At 36.9% G+C, this 20,995-nt stretch overlaps 1 protein-coding gene across 4 annotated transcripts in view; it reads right to left on the bottom strand.

Moving 5' to 3' along the window:
• FIGN (fidgetin, microtubule severing factor) overlaps positions 1-20,232 on the bottom strand; it is a 132,932-nt gene extending 112,700 nt beyond the window's left edge. Inside the window, exons 1-5 of one of the 4 annotated variants that reach the window (XR_003514065.1) lie at positions 19,836-20,232; positions 18,893-19,062; positions 11,878-12,002; positions 7,947-8,124; positions 1,834-7,367 (exon numbers count right to left, since the gene is read on the bottom strand). Coding sequence is in view for 1 of the 4 variants with exons in the window: in XM_027559130.1 (XP_027414931.1) it covers positions 18,893-18,917 (25 nt within the window). In the remaining 3 variants the exon portion in view is untranslated. Of the gene's footprint in view, positions 1-1,833; positions 7,368-7,946; positions 8,125-11,877; positions 12,003-18,892; positions 19,063-19,835 lie in introns of those variants that run through there. The other 3 variants (XR_003514066.1, XM_027559140.1, XM_027559130.1) reach the window with 3 other exon arrangements.
• Between the last annotated feature and the right edge of the window lie 763 nt (positions 20,233-20,995).

Here is a 20,995-nt window from a genome sequence, read left to right as displayed (position 1 = left end):
ATGGATTTTAAAAACGGCAGTGCATTTTAAAAAGCAACTGATCAACTAGGCTGAGTACATGTGCACATCCACAATACTGCAAAACTCTATAAACTCACAAAAAGTATACACACCCACCCATATATGTATTTGCATGTGGGTGGTATTCTGCATAAATGACTGTCAACTTAAAATGCCATTCTCTAATTTATATGCAAATTCTACCTCTGGTAAAATAAAAACATATTTTAAGCAGCTTATAGTGCCAACACATTATTCCCATGAATGATTCCTAGTAAACTATTTATGCCAACTGTGGGGTTTTTTTTTTATGATTTATTGGATGGTAAACGAAACCACTTAAACTATAGTTGTCTGTATGAATCAGTAATTTTCATGTTTCTAATTAAAATGTAAACAGTGTAATGAAGACATCAAGTTTTTAGGCAAATGTCTCTTCCAGTGCCACTTGGGGTATGGTAATTACTGGAGCAGATCTATGGATGCTTCTGAATCCCGTACAAGTCCAGATTAAAAGCATTACTGCTAAACCTGACTTTTTACACAAGGGAATTGTGTATTCTAACCCATTCCCAGTTTGCTTACAGATGCACATTGACACCACCTTTAAAACCTGATCATTAAAAAAAAAATCAAAATGGAAAATAACAAATGAAGTAATTTATATTTAAAATGTTAATTATAAAACATTTACTGGCAATCAAAATACTGGAACTGATATACTGTGATTTGATCCCTTGCCATTAGTTTCTTGGGGGAAAAAAAGAAAGAAAGAAAAGAAAAACAGCAACCAAACAGTGTCCACCTTAATTTCTAGAGCCCAGATCTAGGTTGAGGGGTGAAGTGATAAGCTGATTCTAGATTCAAAGATAACATTAATTTCCAAGATTTATTTTATTTAAATGAACGGTTTAAACGAAGTAAGTTCACAGTACACAAAATAGCAAAATTTAAAAATAATATATAATCCATGGAGTAAAATGTGTCATTTCCCCCTCATATTCAAGAATGTAAAAGTGCCTTTGATATGAAACTGTAATCTGTTTTCATTTTTATTTCAGCATCTATTTCTCTCAAATTCACCTAAATGTATCCTAAAGCAAATGACCCCTTACACATGCTGAAGAAATACATCACCTCTTCTGCCTACAATTGTTAATTGAACTTCTCTCTGAAGCCTATTCTCCCAAGTTAACCAGCATGCTTGCTTTACATATTTACTACCTAGCACTTGAACAGTTTTTTTAAAAACAGAAAATAATAATTCTGCACCAGCCCTCCCTCCATACACCCCTTAGAACTGTTTCAGCCACACTGGCAGTTGAGTACTGATGGCTGAAATCTGCAGTGATATGAAAAGTCTAAAATGTAGGATGAAAGGAGGATTCCTTCCTTCCCCCATCCCACCCCCACCTCTGGACTCAAAGTCTACAGACTGACTGATATGGTCAATTTTCATATTATTTTTACATAAATGCTAGACAAGCATGTTGCTAAGGTTGACTGTGGAATTGAAAATGGGTAAGAAATGTTGAGTGTGTTGGAGGGGTTGACAAGAGGCAGAGAAACTGAGTGATTTTTGCACTTTTTTTTCCTATTACTAAAGTAATGCAGACAAACAAATGTATATCCACCATCCTGGGGTCAGGGGGAATGTTTAATCTAAAGGCATTTTTCTACCACTTTTCCATCTGAAAACATACTGGTCTTTTTTTTTTTTTTCTGATTTGGGCATAGAGACGTAGTATTTTGGGCTGGGGAGAAGATGGGATGTGGAGACAGAGAGGATCTGAACGAGGCATATTTTGGTGTGTTTTTTTTTTTTTTTTTTTAAACACTCTGGGGGTTTTCCAAGGGAAAGAAAGCTGATTAAACAAGGCCAAGTGTTTTGTCGGCTTAAGGGTGATATCATAGTTGTGTTCAATATCAGAAGTGTTGCAAGTACAGGCATCATTTCTATTCGCTTTGTGCCAGAAAGGTAAACACTGGATTGCACTGTGGATTAAAACAATAAGAAATCCCTTTCCTCTCAGGCTCTCAAGGCCGTGTTAATCGGGTGTAATTTTTAATGAACACTAGCTGCTTGGTACTCATTCAAGACATTTCATTAGAAGGTTATTCATTTAAAAATCAACGTTTCAACCATATCAAGCTGTAACCTTTCTTGAAATGTAAATGAATGGTTTAAATGAGAAGATTAATAAAGAAGGGATGTTCCAATTCCAAGCGTGGCATGCTATGTATTTTTAAATTTGTCTATGCCAGATGCTGTCAGTCAGAACAAAAAACTGTCCAAGCAGACAATCTGTGCGTCTGAATGTTGATCATGTTGGAAAGTACAGGGGGGAGGGGGGGGGAGTGTGTCAAGGATTCATGGTCCTTCATCTTTGCAGTAGAGCAAACACGTCTCTCAGTATAGCGACAGACAGCTGCTTCCACTTTCTAATGTGCCCTAACTTAGATCACTGAAAGAATTGTCAGCACTCAGAGAAACACACAAAGATAACACAGCCAGCTGCCATGGAGGGGAAAACAGCACAGCTCAGAAGAAATGGGATTTGTTCCATTTGCATGATGCAGCCTCCCCTGGGCCCCTTTCTTTCAAATCCAAAGCACAAAAGACAACACTTAACATATTTGCTTAAAGATGACAACCTCATGTTGATTTCATTTGGATGTAACAGTGTCAGGATTACAGATATAAGAATATATTATATCTGTAACAGAGACTGACAAATGTACCCATCAGTGGAGCTGTCTGATTCATCTGCTTATACAGCCATTTTACCATCCCAAGGGTGCCATCTAAGTAGTAACTTTAGAAGACTGAAGGTCTAATTTTATTACACCACATTTCAACCTACTAAACAATATTATTTCTAAAATAGATCATTTTTATTGGAAGTCTCCCTGATGAAAAATCCAGTAGACACCAGAGAATTTATGAACTGTATGGGTCCTTTGAACTCAATATACTGCCCATTTTAAACAACTTTTCTTGCTGTATGGCAAAACCCCAGTATCGAGTAAGTGAAAGGTAGAGAGAATATGTATGTTTTGAATGTCTAAGTACATTGATAAACAGGTTTTATAGATGGAGAAAGGGAGAGAGAAAGAGACTGACTGATTATATGGACACCTATAAAACAAGTATTACCTGGTCCATTTGAATAAATTCTTTGTAACCACTTGCTTCTGTCTACTCCATTACGTGTCCTCCCTCAATATAGCACGCATACTTCGACAGCAACTATATGAATAATCATTGCCCGTCAATATCTTTTGGACATATACTCAATCTGATTCCCAGTATTCTTTAGGCAAAGGATAAGACCAGAGAATGATTTAAAGCCCAAATGGCTAGCCTCTAGTCATTATAATATGTATAGGTGAGGAAAAAAACACGATTCTGATCTGAAGCCTACATACTTTTATAAATCTTTATTCTCTATGGCTTTATGGATTCTGACTTTTTTAAGCAAACAAAAAGATATAGGTCGATGTGACTGAACTGATTTATCTGCATATGCATTGCTTCGATTCACTTGATTGGAATTATGAGGGCAAGAATGGAGACACGAGGTACAGGTAGAGAGGAAACCACCATTCTCTTCACACAGTGCAGTACACACACACACACACACACACACACACACACAAATGCCTGGGCCACATTCAACCCCACAGCCCACCCAACTGACTTCCCATAATAAATGCTGGCTCCCTATGCTCCTGCTTTGTCCAAAGGAACGCTCTACTTCATGTTGCTATTTACTGGCAACAGTATAATTCACTCATTTGGTCTTGTTTTACAAAATAGAGTTAACTGCTCTATGTGAAGTTTCTGCACAGCAGATGGTTACCAATCATTATTTTCCATTTGTTTAGTTTCTAGTAAGAACAAGAGAAACTGTGGAGTAGTAATGCAAAGAAAACTAGCAGCCTGCATGATAACTCAACCAGTGCCAGAAGACACATTAAAAAAAAAATTACTTCTATCACACAGTAGATCGAGGCTGAATATAATTCTGAGGGATGGGGAGACGTTATTCCCCCCACCTCCATCTGTAAAGGAAAATGCCATTTAATAATTTATTTCTTAGTATAAAATCCTCTAAGAATTAGCCTATTTTTTTAAGTGATCAAAGTTTCTAAAAGCAACTTATTATAACCATTAATGTTTGTCACCACCTACGCTGAAATCACTTTCTGTACCTCTAAGTGGCCCAGTTGTCCAACAGAAAATGGGAAGTAGGAGCCATTTGTGGACAAGTGCACATGCACAGAAAATTAAGCTGTAAATATCTGGGCCGAGTTATTACTGGAATCTGGAAACATCTGGGGCTACAGAACAAGCCAAGCCCCATCTCCACAATGTCCAGGTAATTGCTTAAATGATTTATACCTTACTGTTTCTATTAAAAACGTCTTTAAAGAGAAACATTTGTAGGCTCGGTTCTGCAATAAAAACTGGTATCTGATTTCACTTGTACAAAATCTTGTGAAAGATGCTACATTTCTTCAAGGACACGTGCATGATGAGACTAAACCCTGGACAAAGAGGGGAGTGCTAAAAGAAGGTGTGGCCAGTTATTCAAGGAAACAACCATATCAGGCGAGCAAATTTTAACTGGCTTATCTGTGACTAGTCTTTATTCTAATGCAAAGAATCTATTTTAAAAATTCTTTTCATGCATGTCTGACAAATATATCCAAGTCAATTTAGGGTGAACTATATACTTTAATATCCAATTTCAATTTTAACTAATTCAGTTTTAATTAATTCCTCATAAATCTTATTTACTGAATATCATGCCAGAATTGATCACCTAAGGGACAAGTAAGTACCACCTCTCAGATAGACCTGGGCCACTTAGTTAAGAATTTGGAGAGATTTAAATTGGCTCACTTAGATGGTATCTGTATGGCGCTACTAACTGGCCCATTCAGAATGAAAGAGCTATCAATGCTGTCAACTCTTTCATAGGTTTCTCTTCCGAATACTCATACATACACAGGCACAGAGCTGTATTCACCTGAAATAATTTTATTTCTGATTTTAAGACAAGGGGACAATTACAGCTTCACATTCTTCAAGAATTGCCATGTGTAGATCTAACAAAAAATTCAATGATTAACAGCTGGCAGTTATGCTTATGAGGGCAAGAAAAAAAAAGAATAGCAACAAAAGAAACTATTGACCGTGACTTTTAACCATAGCTCATATTTAGCGACCATCAACATACATTACTACCCTCTCTGGGGAATCACCCTTTTTTTCCCTATGAGAAGACTAACGGAAACATGGCCGACATTTTAGATGTGAAGAATCTGCATGGGTATTTCTTATTTAGTTTAAAATCCCCCAACTTCCTGATTTTAATCAGGCAGAATTTTAAGCCTATGTCTTTTAAATCCTCCCTTGATTTAGTTTGGTTGTTGGCAAGCCACCATCATCAAGGTTTTATAATTCATAGTCGTTACTCTCAACCTTATGGTTAAGCAATTTTAACTTGCTTGGAGATTACTGGTTTCCAGAAAAGCTAATTTAACTAAAGGAACTAAAAAGATTATTGCAGTCAAACTGCAAAAACACTCTTGCTACTTTTCACCTACTGTTTCACAATCTTCACTATTCTGCTTCTAATGTACTACACTTCTTTACTATTGAAGCTCTTTGTTGAAGGTGCAGTTGTTTTCATGCAATTGACTAAACAACAGTTGTTCCCTGTGGCTCACTTAACAGTGTGTCTTTGTAATAATTCAGGTTCAACAATCAGCACTGGAGATATTTTCTCTTACATGGAGTGTATGAGATCAACCTAGATTTCAATATTAAGTGGTAAGATAGCATCTAGAACTTTTCAGATTTGAAGAGTCCATATTAGAAGAAAACCAGTGAGCTTTCACTAAAGGTTATAGGTTTCCTTAGTAAAACTGTGTTTTTAGAAGAATGACAATAGAGCCTTTGTTTTTTCTGAGTTCTTTCATGCAGCAATGTGAACAGGTACTTTTCTCTGGTACATCTATCTTTAGGTTCAAATACACAAATATAAAAGAGAGACTTTGTAAGATACTGTTGACTAACACATTACAATTTCAACATTTGCTCAAATTGGATTTCCCTTAGAAAATTTTGTAATGCTATATGTTGTAACATTAGTGACAGGTTTAAGAAATAAACTGACCCTTCCACAAATACACAAACTGAGCGGTAATACATTTGAACCACTAGAAGACAGGGTCACTGGGGTAACTCCAGCTAAATTGTTTGCGGCCCAGTATTTAGTACAAAATAAATGACTAGCATCCGACACTAAATATGAAACAAAAGTATGTCAATTAAAGTGTTAATCAAAGGCATTTACAAACTACAGCATCAGTGAAAGTTATCATATTAATTATAAATCAGCTAGTTTGCATTTCATATCTTAGCACCCTAAATACCATCATGTTCCCAAGGAAATCTGTTTTGAGTACTGCCAGGCACATATCTGCACAATGCCTATTTATCTGAGAAAGGACAAAATAGAAAGAAAGGCCTTAGGAGGTGCTGATTTCCCATGTTCAACCAAAGGCTGACTAACCAAGTGCCAATCAACCCTATGTTGGCAAGAAGTTGATTTGGAAGTCCCTGTGCCTAATACTTTATGATTCGATACCCTCAAATTTTTCTGACTACAAACACAAAAGCAAAAATATTTAAATATGTAAAGCATATTTGAAAAGCATATGTGATTTGAAGTCATGGTTGCAGATTTTTATTACATATCATTATAATGTTCTGTTTTTATAAAATAGCTTTAACGCTCTCGTATCCAGAGATATGAAAACAGAACAAATGACTATAAGCTCTTTTTTGGGTATATAATTATAAAACTATCTTTCAGAATTATAAGATTATGAAGTCTTTAGTGATTATAGAATACAGAAATTTCAGTTTTAATGAAATACACAATTTTAATAGATCTGTTTTTAAGTACTTTAAAAGGCCTCTTCCAATTTTTTCAAGTCAGATTAATAAAAGATGAACCAAGTGACAGTTGTTATCGATTCACTTCACCAAACATTTATTGAGCATCTATTATAGGTCCTACACTGTACACACATGTTGAGGAGATGAAAAAAATGAATTAATGTGTTCTGCTCTCAAGGAGTTTACAATTTCATAATCAACAAATAACAAATGCACAGCAAGCTACAGAGGAAGAAACATGGCAAACGACTGAAAGGAGATTTTTTTTTTTTTTTAAGTGCTTAGAGCATATAAAGCAGATGTCAAATGGATCCTGATTAGGGTGGCTCAAGAAGTTTTCATAGGTGATGCAACATTTGAGCTAGATGTCAAAGTCCTGGTAGGTTTTCAACTGGTGGAGGAGAACAACATTCCAGGGAGTAAAAAGAAGATAAACAAAGATTAGTTAGGGATAAATAGAGAAAAGATGGAGTTGCTTCCAGTTTGATAAACATTCAACTTTCATACAGATCTATAATTTTGACATATTTTTTAAGAGATGTGAAGCCCCTCACTTCATTGGTGCTTAAGTTAATCTTCTTGTTAGTCTATTTATATATCTTACAGGAAAAAAGCACTGGCTAACTAACACTCATCAACTTAGAACTGCTGACACATTTGCTTGTAACCAATTAGTAAGCATATTTAATGAATGGTTTCCATCCCTCCTAAAGGGCTTAACAAAGTGATAAATGGTCCTTGAACTTCCTTCATTATTTCCAAGGCAATATCTAGAGTTCCTTAAACAGAAACAAAAAATCTTTTCATTCTGCTTCTGGTGGGCCACCAATAAGATTCAAGTGACTCAAACTTACTAGTCGATGACCAAGCATCGTGGATTAAATGGAACTGAAAAAAAATCTTGAGTCATTGGATCAACTTTCCTTTTAAATCATCAGTAACTGAGACTCAGAGAGGTTGAAGGACTTACCCAAGGTACAATAGGCTGTAGGTATCTGCTGATGTCATCATTTTCACTTTTCAGAGGTACTCTTATAATGTTCTTATGATTCTTCATAGACTGTTGCTGAACTTTAGTCAGAGAGTGAACTACCTCTAGTATGAATCAGTACATTCATTCTAAGTAGATCTATTTTTATGACTTCAAACTGGGAAAAATGAAATTTTTAAAATTAAAACTTAAAACAAGAAGTTTAAGAGCTCATGCAATATATAAATATTTGGTTCAGAGAAGTGATTCTCAATCCTAACTTTACACTAGAATCACTGAGGTAGAGAAAGAAAAAGAAATTGGTCATCCCTCTGACTTCCCATTTAACAGGTCTGAGATGGAGCTTTGGCAAGCTTTGTTTGTTTTGTTTTTGGTCATTAAGGTACAGCTAGTATTTACAGGGTAGATATAAAACTTATCCTTAAACTTTACTCACATCAATTTAAATCATAGCTATCTACACTTTAATGATTTGAACTCCTATAGTGAAAATAAATGCATTATTTCCCAAAAGAAGACAAAAAAGATATATTCTAACCCTCAGTAGATTTTCTTCTATAACTTCATTTGAGGTATAACCTAATTGAGTATGTGAAGGAGAAAAAGGAACCTAAGAGTGATATGAATCATCTTTAAAGGCATGTGTACTTTTTATACTTTTTTCAAATTAAAAGAAAGAAAAGGGAGGACAATTCTTTTAATTTGGGTGATTATAAATCATGTATATGCAAGATTTGGTACAGAACCTGCCATTTTAAAAAAGGAGAATATAATTTGTTTAGATTATAATATTGTGTGGTAATTAATGTGCTGCTGCTGCTGCTGCTGCTGCTGCTGCGAAGTCGCTTCAGTCGTGTCCGACTCTGTGCGACCCCATAGATGGCAGCCCACCAGGCTCCCCAGTCCCTGGGATTCTCCAGGCAACAACAAGGGAGTGGGTTGCCATTTTCTTCTCCAATGCATGAAAGTGAAAAGTGAAAAGTGAAGTCACTCAGTCGTGTCCGACTCTTAGCGACCCCATGGACTGTAGCCCACCAGGCTCCTCCGTCCATGGGATTTTCCAGGCAAGACTACTGGAGTGGGTTGCCATTGCCTTCTCCTAATTCTTAATAAATAATGCTTTCTCAGATAATTATATCAGATTTTTTTTTTTTTGGCAATATCACTTTTAGCAACAGCCACATGAAAACAGTCCTTATCCTTAGCTTCCTTAACAATTTCCTTAATTTCTTTTGCCTTTAGCTATTTCCTCATTTCTAAAAACCGTCTTTTACTCTTTGTCCATATCAAAAAATGCTTCCACACTTTACTCCTAGTACACTGCCCAATACCTTCTTAATTATTTCAAGCTACCTCCTCATGATCTAAATATCATATTCCAGTGGCTCAAGTGAAATATGATTTTCCAGATGATCAGGTAATAAATAGTCCTACAGAGCAATACTTAAAAAAAAGAGAGAGAGAGACAGAGAAAAGGCTTCAGCCTTTCAAAACACAGGTATGGGTAAGAATGAATTCCAGGAGCAGGAGGATGGATGAGATAGTAAGGTTTCTGTTGAGTTTGCAAAGAGCAAAACAGAAAATCCAATCCTTACTGGCCCCCAAGCACAAGGACACCTGCAAAACTGGCTATTAGAATCTATAGAAAAATATTTTTAAAATATGAATTTAGGTACACATGTGCATTACAACTGTATATCATCAATACCTCCTAGATTGTAGTTAGTAGTAATGGCATTTTGATATTGTAGATTTCAAGGAAACAGAATTATATTAGGGTAAAACGGGGGATTTTTGCTCATCATTATAAACAAACCTGTATCACAGGTTGTACTATTCTCATTGGGTATTTTTTAAAAATAAACAATACAGAATAGTTTCCTGTAAGGTCTTTTTACTTTGATGCTACAACAACATAAAACAAGACACAAATCAAAAACAAACACACAAACAAGCAATAATGCATTGTATGTACTCATTATTAAAAGAATATAGCATAGCAAAGAACTTCTAATATTAGATTCTTTTCCTAATAATTTTATTTCTTAAATATTGTTGATAGACATTTCACCCATAGTAGGAAAAAAAAACAAAAACAAAAAATGAACAAAAGCATAAAACAAAGTAAAAACAAACAAAAATCCCTAAATCTCAAAAGGGATTTGCATATAGGTAGATTTTTCTTTCTTTCTAGAAAGACACTACTCAGTAAATATCTATTTCTGAATAACATTTAGTCCTACTATCTTACAATCCATAAGTAAATTAGCTGATTAGTATTCACAGAATTACATAAAACATATTTTTCTAATTAGGGAATACATCATATACTTAGTACATTTAAAATCTTCCCATAGAAAGAAAAAGCACTGTTCATGCAGGCATACAAAATTCCTTCTTCTAATTTGTCAGACAAGGACTCAGGCCATGTGGGGATGATCCCTGTGCCTACCTGTGGGTCATATTAGTGTTCCCCTCAAAAATGTTGCCTAATTGTCTGAGTAATTCAAGTGAAAATCTCTCTGTAAGAACTTTATACCAATACTATAAGAGCAGGATACCACAGCAAAGGGGTGTGGGGGATTAGATCCACATCTTTTATAAGTTGGGCCTAAAATTGACTCCAGATTTGTGACTCATGAACGGAAAGTCAGTTTTAATACAGATGTGCTCTAAAAAGTAAAAATGGCTATTATTCTTAACAAGTTACATATTGAGTATTATTCTTTAAAAATGACTCATAAAATATCTTTTTAAGTACTTAAAGTCATGATTATGTTCTACTCTTTTACCTCTGCTTGAATGTAATTTTTCATTTTCCAGGAAAGGATACATTTTCCAACTAACCCCGTTAACCTAATTACTCATAAAGAAATACCAAAAGCATTTCCCTGACATCAGTACCTTCACAAAGAAATGGATCTGCACACATGCACAAGAGCATCTTCCATTTAGATAATCAAAACTGTAATTTTTACTGAAAAGATTCTTTTAGATTCATGTAATTTCTGGTAGCAAAATTTATCACAAGCACTCAAAGTGTGCAAATAGGAAGGCTGTCCTATCCATATACTTATTTCTTCATATATTTAAATTCAAAAGTATTACCTGTTAAGCTTTAAAGACTAATAGGACTCTGTTTATTTAATGGCATTTGTCTGATCTTAAATGGGTATTGTAATGAAAATGCCTTCAATATTAAGGGAACATTTTATCCTACTCAGAATAATTATCTTGTAAAATTAAAATCAGTGAATCATACCTAATTAAGATTTATAATTTAGCATCATTCAGGTATATGATCTAAGAGAAAGAGTTTATAATCTTAACTTCAATTTGAAATGGAAAGGAAGAAGTGACTAGAAAGGAAATAAACAGCTATTTTTGTCATAAGAATGCACTAAAATTGTCACATATTTACCCAGATTCCTAGTTTAATCTATTTTAAAGCTAAACATTTAATATGAAAACATAATATACTAAAGGATAGGACCAAGGTGGGAAAAGAAGGTTCCCAAATTAAATTATACTACAGATTTTGTAGATAGGTTTTTCAACACAGAATATATGCATTCTGACTCACTACCTATTTAAAAAATTCAGGTTTACAATGCCTCTAATGCAAAAGATTCCTAAACTGTGGGGTGACTTTATAATTAAATGGGACACTGTTGTAAGAGCTATTTCCAAGCCTCTTCCCATTAAAGTACATGTCAACTGAGAGAGCATGCCTTGTTATTACACAGGGCAAAGATTTTTCCTTCTAGAAGGTCTCACATATAGTATTTCTCTACACCAAGTCTAACAAGGCATTCAAAATAAGTTCAGTTTTTTTCTTTCTTCAGAAATACCCTTAGAGCCCTCCTCCCCAACCCACCACCAGTCTTGGATTACATAAAAGAATAGTTACTTTTCTGAGCTCTTTGATATTTTTCTTCCTGGCAGAGGCATCTGATGTGGGAAATATCTTTTGAAAATAAATGGTGCAACTTCAAGTGCACTCAGATCCATTGCTTGCTGGACATTCCATCGTATCTGAAAAAGCCGGTTGACTTCAAAATTTAGTTTTAGGGATCTCGATATGAGGCTTGATCTCATTGAGAAGTATCTTTGGAAGCAACAATATAAACGTTTAATCTACCCATCAGTTTAAGACTGTTCAAACCAATGGGGAAAGGAGTCAAAGATGGTGACTACATTTTTCAGGGGGAAGGGGATTGCTCCTGTTTAAGTTCAGAAATGAAGTTTACCATTTCAATATAACATCCTGCAAAGTTAATATCACTGCATGAAAGAGTTACTTTTCATCTTTAACACAGCTCTAACACATGTCACCACATGTTTATACAGCTACAATACCACTTCCTAATGTCAAAACATCAATATTGCTGCTACTATAACAAGGTAATTATTTTTTATGTTTGCCCCTTTTCCCTTACTTAATAAGCTGTGCTTTTATTTCTCAATGGTCAGAATTTTCTATATTTTTAGATAATTTAGAATCTACATTAAAAATACTTATTTCACTTGTGCTTGAAACTTGGGTGGGGTCGCGGTGGTACAAAGCAACGGAGAAACTCACAGGCTCTTATTTTAAATCTTACTGAAATCCTCCCACCCTAAACATTCCGTGCCTGGGGAATACATATTTTAGTGTGTACCTGTCTGCAGACAATTACAAAACAGGACTGCTTTTAAGAATATCTGCACAAAAATTCCAGTAATATATGGGAACGAAAAAGGCAACATGAGATAAGGGCAAATATTTCAGTCACTGTTTCATGTGTAGAAAGAGCAGAAGATACCTAGTGGTCCAGTTTCCCATCAAGGCTCTTAACGACCACCAGCATGTAGGCAGGGGCACGTGGAATCACTGTGGACTGGTCAGTCGCCAGGAAGGAAACCCAGTGACTTCCACAAAGTTCGTGGGTAATGAAGGCAGGGCCTGCTTCATTGACCTGTGATCTGGGTAGGCCCAGAGGTTCCCCACACAGAAGGGCTCTGCGCTTGGTTTAATGTTCTGCTGTTGCTGTCTTGAATTCTTAATAATTTTTGAACAAGGTGCCCCCCATTTCAATTTTGTACCAAGCCAAGAAATCATGTAGCCAGCCCGAGGTGAAGGTGACAATATATGTTGACGTAAGGATAATAAATCAGAAGAATTGCAAAAAGTTTACAGCAACACCTAGAAACCCCCGACTTTACATTATACTGCTTTAAAATTATTATTTTGAATGTTACTGTTTCCATGAATAACATTTCCTAAATCCAAAGCATGAAAGGAGAGGTCACTCATTCTCAGATGAGTTTACTGTCCTAAGTATATGGCATTTAAGCAATTGTTAGTTGTTTAAAAGGCATAAAATTGACATGAGGTAAATATTAGATGGGGGGGAACAAATATCAGATTTTTGGTGGATAAAGTAAAATTCAGTTTCTGCTTTCCTGCCAGCAATATATTCACAAGTTGAATATATAAACTGCCAGCAGACATATAAGTTCATAAGCAAGGAACTGAGTAAAAGATATTCTCAACAATAAGATATTGGGGAAAATAAAACATTTTATAAGTATTTTACATGATGTATTCTACGATAAGAAAATACATTCTGTAAGTTATGCACCACTAGTAACTCACATGAAAATAAGAACACAATCCTAACAGGAAGCAAACTTTCCTATCTTACCTAAAAAAATACTTTCTAAAAAAGATTTCCTAACATAAAAGTTACAAATACTTAAGCCAGGTTGCAGGGTAAAAAAAAGTTTATACTTGGGTCTTCATATAATAAATCACGCATTTCTACTTTCACGATGTATCAGTTTCAAAAATGACTGGAAGCAGTAATGCTGTAAATGCTTTGTGAAAGTCACAGTAGCTCAAATACAAGCAAACTCATCCATTTATGCATATATTCCACACAAATACATCTGCATTAAAATTCTCCTTTGAATTCACTGCTTCTAATGTACTCTGAAACCACAGCCCACCATAAGCAATGTGAAGCATAGTGTCAATATATTCGAATAACAAGACAACAAGAAGATTTGCGGCATAAAGTACATAAATGTTATTAACAGAAAGAGCCATATGATATCTCACACTAGGATGGTTTCTGGTCACCTATCTTTTCTGCCGGCTCAGTCTCTACACTAAGATTGTCGTCAACAGGTACGGCACTCGCATGTGTGCGGAGCTGAGGCAGAGCTCCTGAGTGGGCATCTGTGTTGCTGCCCTGAGGAAACTTTGCATACCCAACCTGCTTTTGATTTGCTTCAGACTTATCAGTACAATTTATTTTTACCGTATTCTTACCTACCTTTTATTTCCACTATCTGCATTTCTTGTAGTAAGTACCCCTCAAGTACAACTGCCATTTAAATGATAACATCAAAAATAACAAAAGGTTCAGTAATCAGCAATCATGTCAAAGCATCTAGGCTTGAAATTTCTACCGTAATTTAAATGAGAAACTTGATAAAAATTCAAGTTTAGGGGAAAAATTTGAAGAAAATGACAAAACCCAACTAGAAAAGCACTTTCTAAACAGGCATTTATTGACAGTCTTTCTACAAGTCTTTCATTTTTAGTAAGATTTTTTGAAATTAGCTATAATCTGGTGTGTGTATGTGAAAGAGAAAGAGTTAATTTAAAGGGGGATAATTTTTGGTCTTGAAGTCTTCCAAGTAGCACCCCAAAATAATTTCTAAATTTAATTGATTTTAATAAAACAGTAACTTTTATATATCTCCAAAGAAGCAATTATATTAAATTTTTTTCATTGAAAGAAAACAATTACATTGTTTTCTGTGCCATTTGTTTAGTCTAGTTTATCAGTGGCCAAAGATAAAAAAGCAGATATGCTGATCAATCATATCTTATCAATCAGTACTATAGGTCAGTATTTCACACAAACCTCTGCAGAACAATTTCTCCCCATAAAAAATTTACAAATCAATTTAAATTCCTGGTAATTAAAATCATTAGTTCTACAAAAACAAATATACTTTACAAAAGAAGTATGTAAAATTTGTACTCAAGAATATCACAGGCAAAACAGCATACATTTTTAGCAAACTGAGGTTCTAGGAACAAATTAGAAAGTACAAAACATAAAAGCCTGCAATTGTTTCAAATACACCTAGCAATTCTGCTGATTTTGGACCATTAAAACTGATTACTTAATTAGGCAATCATTCAAGACATCCAAACACTCACAGGCAAAAACAGCATAGCCGTCTTTCACCTTGAGATGAAAATTCTGAAAAATGTTGCAGACACTTAAAACTTTCAGAATCTGTCCCCATGCATAAACTAAGCAAAACATTAAATCCTAAAATGTGACATTGCAAGACTCAGGCAAAAAATAATGTACTTATAATTATATTACTGATCTATTTTTCAGGCAGCTAATATTTTAAACTTAGAAACATCAAGTTATAATACAGACTGTCTCTAGATTCCTGGAAGTACTGTCCCCTTGCTCCCCCCGGTCATACTCTTATACTAACTAAAAGTAATTAACAAAAATTTTGCTCTCTTGTATGCCTATCAGAAGTACCTGCCTCCAAAGTTCCTGCCTAATATGAATAAAAACAACAAAAAAGATGTTCTATGTATGGGGAAAAAAGCACTGGGAAACTCAGTCACAGTAGTCTTTAACAGAACTGTGGAAAAAAACCTCTATGTTTTCACTCAGAAGGTAGCAGAGACATTTTTAAGAATTTCCCTGATTCAGTGCAGTCAGGAAAAAGAAAAATATTCTGTTTTCAAAAGATGGTTCCTGAAATAATTCTCAAGAGCCCCTGTAAACTGTCTTTTTAGGAGAAGAAAAAAGCAAGTCAACTCACACGTACAGCTTCCAAACAGAAGTCTTACCCTCTTCCAGGAAAACAACAATGAGGTTTTTATTACCCTGCTATGATTCTTTCATTTCAGACATGATTAATTAGCAAGTATTACACTTCCCCAAACTCCTACCACAATCTAGTTGTTGATAGACCCATATGAAATAGCAAATAGCCACCAGCAGTAAAAGACAAGTATCCAAAAGTCTATTCCAAAGAAGGAACACTTCCATCATTACCTCCAAATATGAAACAGACTGCTTTTAACAGCTTTCACTAAAAAAAAAAAATTTTTTTGAAAGTTGGTCATTTTTTCAATAATACCATTTAAAATTCAAATAATGCATGCAACATATTCAGTATTCAAAGATACATGGCATATTTAATCTGTTACCTACCTATATTTTTAACATAAGCTGAAATTATGAAAGACTTGTGAGTCCCTGCAATTTATACTGCCAATGATCCACATGCACAATTAATAAACAATAAAGATGATATGAACAAGCATGTTTTGGGAAATGATTTTAATAGAAAAAAATTGTTTCTTTCTCCACTAAAAGCTAGTATGTCACACATGAAATGAAGATGGGAAACAGAAACAAGACTAAAAGAGAAGATGAAGGGAAGAGAGCCACTCTAAAACCTGAATGCATGAAAACTCTAATTCTCTTCATGTTGTTCCATAACACTTTCAAAATAATTTTCCCTTTAAAACAATCACTTTCAAAATGTCCATATGAACCAAGAAGCCAGCCAAAGCTGACTGTACTACAAATATGTACAATGGTCAATTTAAAAAGGCTGGGGTTTCCTCTTCAACCTTTTCAACTGTTACATCCAAAAAACTTACACATAGTACAATACTAATAAACAGATTTTGTTGGTTCCAGGAAACATTTTTTTTATCTATCCTGGTCAAAATATCCTTGCTTTTCTTCTGTTGTATTAAATTTAGGATCAAAAACATCAAAGCAGCTTCCACCTCGGACCTAACTTTTAGAGGATCAATGTGACAAGGCAGTCCCTGATAGATGTTTCTCTTGATAAACGACTTGTTCAAAAGAGACATTGTAGCTTTCATTTCCTGACCACAACACACTTTTAATTTGCAACAGCAGAGCTGCCAGAGTGTGAGCATTTGCCCACTTTCCAGCCTTTTAGGTTTGTAGCTCTGGCTCCTTTAGGCCACACATTTGAGACAAACAAAATCTAAAAATAATCAAAGTAAGAGAATTCCAAAATAGGAACCACTGATGCCCCTCTATACATATGCACAAGTGTCTACTTTATAGATTACATATAAACTTTTCCTCTGCAGAATTCTAGTATATGATAACAAGCTTCCTGAAGGAACATCTCTTGCGCAACATGCATTTAAACACACAGGGAAATAAATGATGTGACTATTATTTAATAGTAAGCAGAGACAGGGGGGGCAATTTATACATTTAAATCTGCTGTTAAATGTCATGAATTATATGACTGCCTACCCCAATGTGTTTTTTACATATTACTGTAATAATTATTATTACTACTACCCAGAAATCACATTTAAGTATCAATACGGTGAACAGTCAAACCATCCAATTTCTGCTCTCAGCACATTGTCCGAGCTCCGATTTAAAATTTATAAATGTAATATCCTCCTCATCACAGGCAGCAGCCCAATCTGCTCTGAATATATATTACAGCTTTAACATCACAGAGGGAAATCGCCCATCTGGCAATCCCATTCGCTCCAACAGCTCCGGGGGAAAAAAGCTGTGCTCTTTCCTCCTTAAAACATTTCTCAGGGCAAATTATGTGCATCTAAAATAAACAGTCTTCTTATTGATCGCTTCAAAGTCAACAAGTTCCAAATGCAAAATTCAATCAAATCCTTCCTATCATGTAAGAGCGGTGTGTGTTTAGCTCAACAGTCACCAGAGTCCAACCAGAAGTGCCTGTCGCGCATCGGCTCTTGTAGTCCCTTTCCTTGTATTCACATTTGTGTTATGAGAGAGCAGTAACCACGGCCACATTACAGACCCCTGGCAGCTTTGCCCCACTGGTTTTTCTTTATTTCATACTCTCCCTTTCCTTCTTTCTCTCTTTTCAGGGTGAATGCATGGTGGTGGGGGTATATGTAACAAAAACAAAAAGCAAAAAAATATTTTAAAGTGGACATATCCTTTGGTTATGCAAAATACTTTTTAACATCTTTTTGTTGTTTCCTTCTAGTCTTAATTGAATATCACAAAGTATACACACGGTCACAAGAGCTATTGAAAACCCCCTCTCACTCCATTTATCTGACTTTTTTTTTGGTAAAGAGATTTCAAACAAAGTCAATTTCAGTGCCTGCTTATTTAATTCTGTCACAGGTTAAAAGTAAAAAGCGCTGACAGGCAGACAAGTGAATGGCAAGGAAAAAAATAAAAAATAAAACCCTACCACTGTTCTTTAAAAGGCAGTAAGGACTTTAAGCAATCAAAATACATTTTTTTATTTTCATGTAAAAGATATCCCTTCAACTCACTCACTCCCCCCCAAAAAACCACACTCAGAAGAACTGATTACTCTACAAAGTGCAATCATGGAGAGAGCAGAGTCAAATTGCATTAATAGATTGAGAAAAAAATTTTCATCCACTTCTGTGTGTGTACATATATATACTTTTTTTTTTTTTTTCATTAGCAAGGAGTCTTTCCCCATACTCCCGCCCTCTCTCCTCTCCACCCAGCCCCCTCCCCAAAAAAACCCCCATACTGAGTTTAACTAATTTACATACCATTTGACTTCAGCGGTTACATAGTGCATTACTAGTAACATGCAACTTTGGGATTACAGCTAAATCTGATAAAGGTGGACTCCAGTAATTTATTAATCAAAAACTGAAACATACAAACAAGTGATAGCAAAAGCAAACAAGCATTTTAACAAATTAAAATATACATATATATATATAAAGGAATTATATATCATGAACAGCTGCTTCCCAAGCAGACAAGCAGAGTCTCCAATGGTTTTATCATACTATTTAATTTGTCTTTCCTATTTAGATGCAAAGGAAGTAAATTCCAAAACTGACATACCATAAACACTGGTGCTACTGATCATTTCTTGCTGGCAGCACAAAAAGCTGAATTGGATTTCTCACAAGCAGGAATTCCAAAGGTTGCTTTTCATTAAAGTCACTTTTCCTCTCAGCTATCAAATGTCACTGCCTTGAAACGTGGGCCCTTTCGTCAGGTATTCATTTAACCTACATGCATATAATTAAGGGGGAAAGCAACATCAACAAAAAGGGGATCTCAGATCACAGGAGAAGAAAGAAAGGAAAAAAAGCACATGACCAGGAATGCAAGTCCATGTCAATTTCACTCACTCCCATTGAAACTAACAAGAGCTCCGGGGAGGACGGTAATAGGATCAGTGGATTGTATATACCATTAAATTATACATCTTTCTCTCCCGTTCCTTGCCAACAATACGCCCACCACGCTGTACCCCATCCAAGATGATGTGCTTACATTTTTCTGCAACCGATCTTCTGACATTTTCACGTTCCTCCAGTCACGAGATTGTAATTTAACCTTAACTTTTTGTGTGTGCAAGATTCTTATTTACACTTCTTATTTACTTAGAAGTTAGTTCCCGAAGAAAGTCTAGCCCCACCCTATGGCTCCGCTTTCTTATTTTTTATTTTTGAAGTAAAAAAGAGAGTAATAAGTAAGCCCAATATATCGGAAAACGAAATTCTTGCAATCGCGAACTCTTAATCCCACACTATTGTTACAATGATTAAGCAGCAAAAATATGCATTCTAATGTTTCAGGGCTACTTTGTACAGAGAAATTAGACAGCAGGTTGGCGTGCAGAATAGAAACGAGTGCAAATTAAATTTAATGTTTAAGGCACAACTCGAAGATCTCTTTTCATTACGGTCTTGAATGTATTTATATTCTTTAAAAATTAAACAAACAACCACAAAAACAAATTTAAACAGATGGTAGAAAACTACGAAGCTCCTCTTACCTGAACTCGCGGAGCGAAAACCCGATAGCTTAGCGTAGCATCGATCCGATGTGTTTGCTGATGAATGGAAGCTAGGGTTAAGTGAAGGTGCCTATGATTTGAAATCATTCCAAGTTTTTGAAGGGAAGACGGACTGCAGCCTCTGCCATGTTGGAATTTCAAACCCAAAACAGCTGCTTGGAAGGAGCCAGCATGCCAGAGGCTGGGCGCAGGCGCAGAGCGCCGCCGAGCCAAATTCAAATCACTTTCACACTAAGAGCCAAAGATCAGTTTTCAAAGGAGAGAGGGAGAAAAGAGACGGAGGCTGCCGTGAGGGAGAGAAGACGGGAGGCAGTGGCGAGAGGCGGGCAGTGGAGAGAGACGGGCAGCGGGAGGACCGAGAGGGAGAGGGAGAGGCGCACGGAGCCCGCGGAGCTGGAGGGGGAGAAAGGGAGGCGGGAGGCGAGCGGAGAGCGAGCTAGAGACGCGCCAGAGATTCATGGGCAGGGAGGGCTCAATGGCCGCGCCGCGCTGGCCGGCCGGCCGCTCGGGTCATGTTACACGGCCGGGGCCGCGGCGGCCGCCCAGCCTCGCCGACGCGCTCGCGCCGCCCGGAGGGGGCCCGGAGGTCATGATTACGCGCGCGGGGACCCGGAGCTCTGCCTGCCCGCACTCTCGGGCGGCCCAGCCTGGGGAGAGGGGAGCGGTACCTCCGGAGGGAAGGGGGTGGGGGTGCCTTTCTTTCCCACGCGTGACCAGCCGGCCCTCGCGCTCCCAGCCCTCCTTCCCCGGCCCTGGGGCCCGCCGCCCCTCCCCGCACGCACTCCCGCCCGCCCCAGGCCCTCTCGACAGCTGCCTCGCCGCTTCCCACCTTCCCCACCCCCATGACTCCGCGCACAGGACGGGACCCAGACCCCCGAGAGCCGGGACCTCACCCTCACTCTCCCTGGGGCTCCCAGCACCAGCCAGAGAATGACTTTATCTGCAAAAAAGAGGAAGCAACTTCGGGGGGAAAAGCCGAATTCACCCAGTTCCCCTCCCCCGCCGCCCTGTGAATAAATAAGATCCGAAGTGGCTAGGTGTGCGGTCCACTCTGCCTTGCTCCAGCTCCCCTCCCTATCTCCCCCAGGCGACTCGGGCAGGGGAACGCAGCGCCCGGGGGCCCCTGGTGCGGGCGGCTG

Source organism: Bos indicus x Bos taurus, chromosome 2, assembly GCF_003369695.1.
Source record: "Bos indicus x Bos taurus breed Angus x Brahman F1 hybrid chromosome 2, Bos_hybrid_MaternalHap_v2.0, whole genome shotgun sequence".
Classification (NCBI taxonomy): domain Eukaryota; kingdom Metazoa; phylum Chordata; class Mammalia; order Artiodactyla; family Bovidae; genus Bos; species Bos indicus x Bos taurus.
This window is presented reverse-complemented; position numbering and strand designations above follow the sequence as displayed.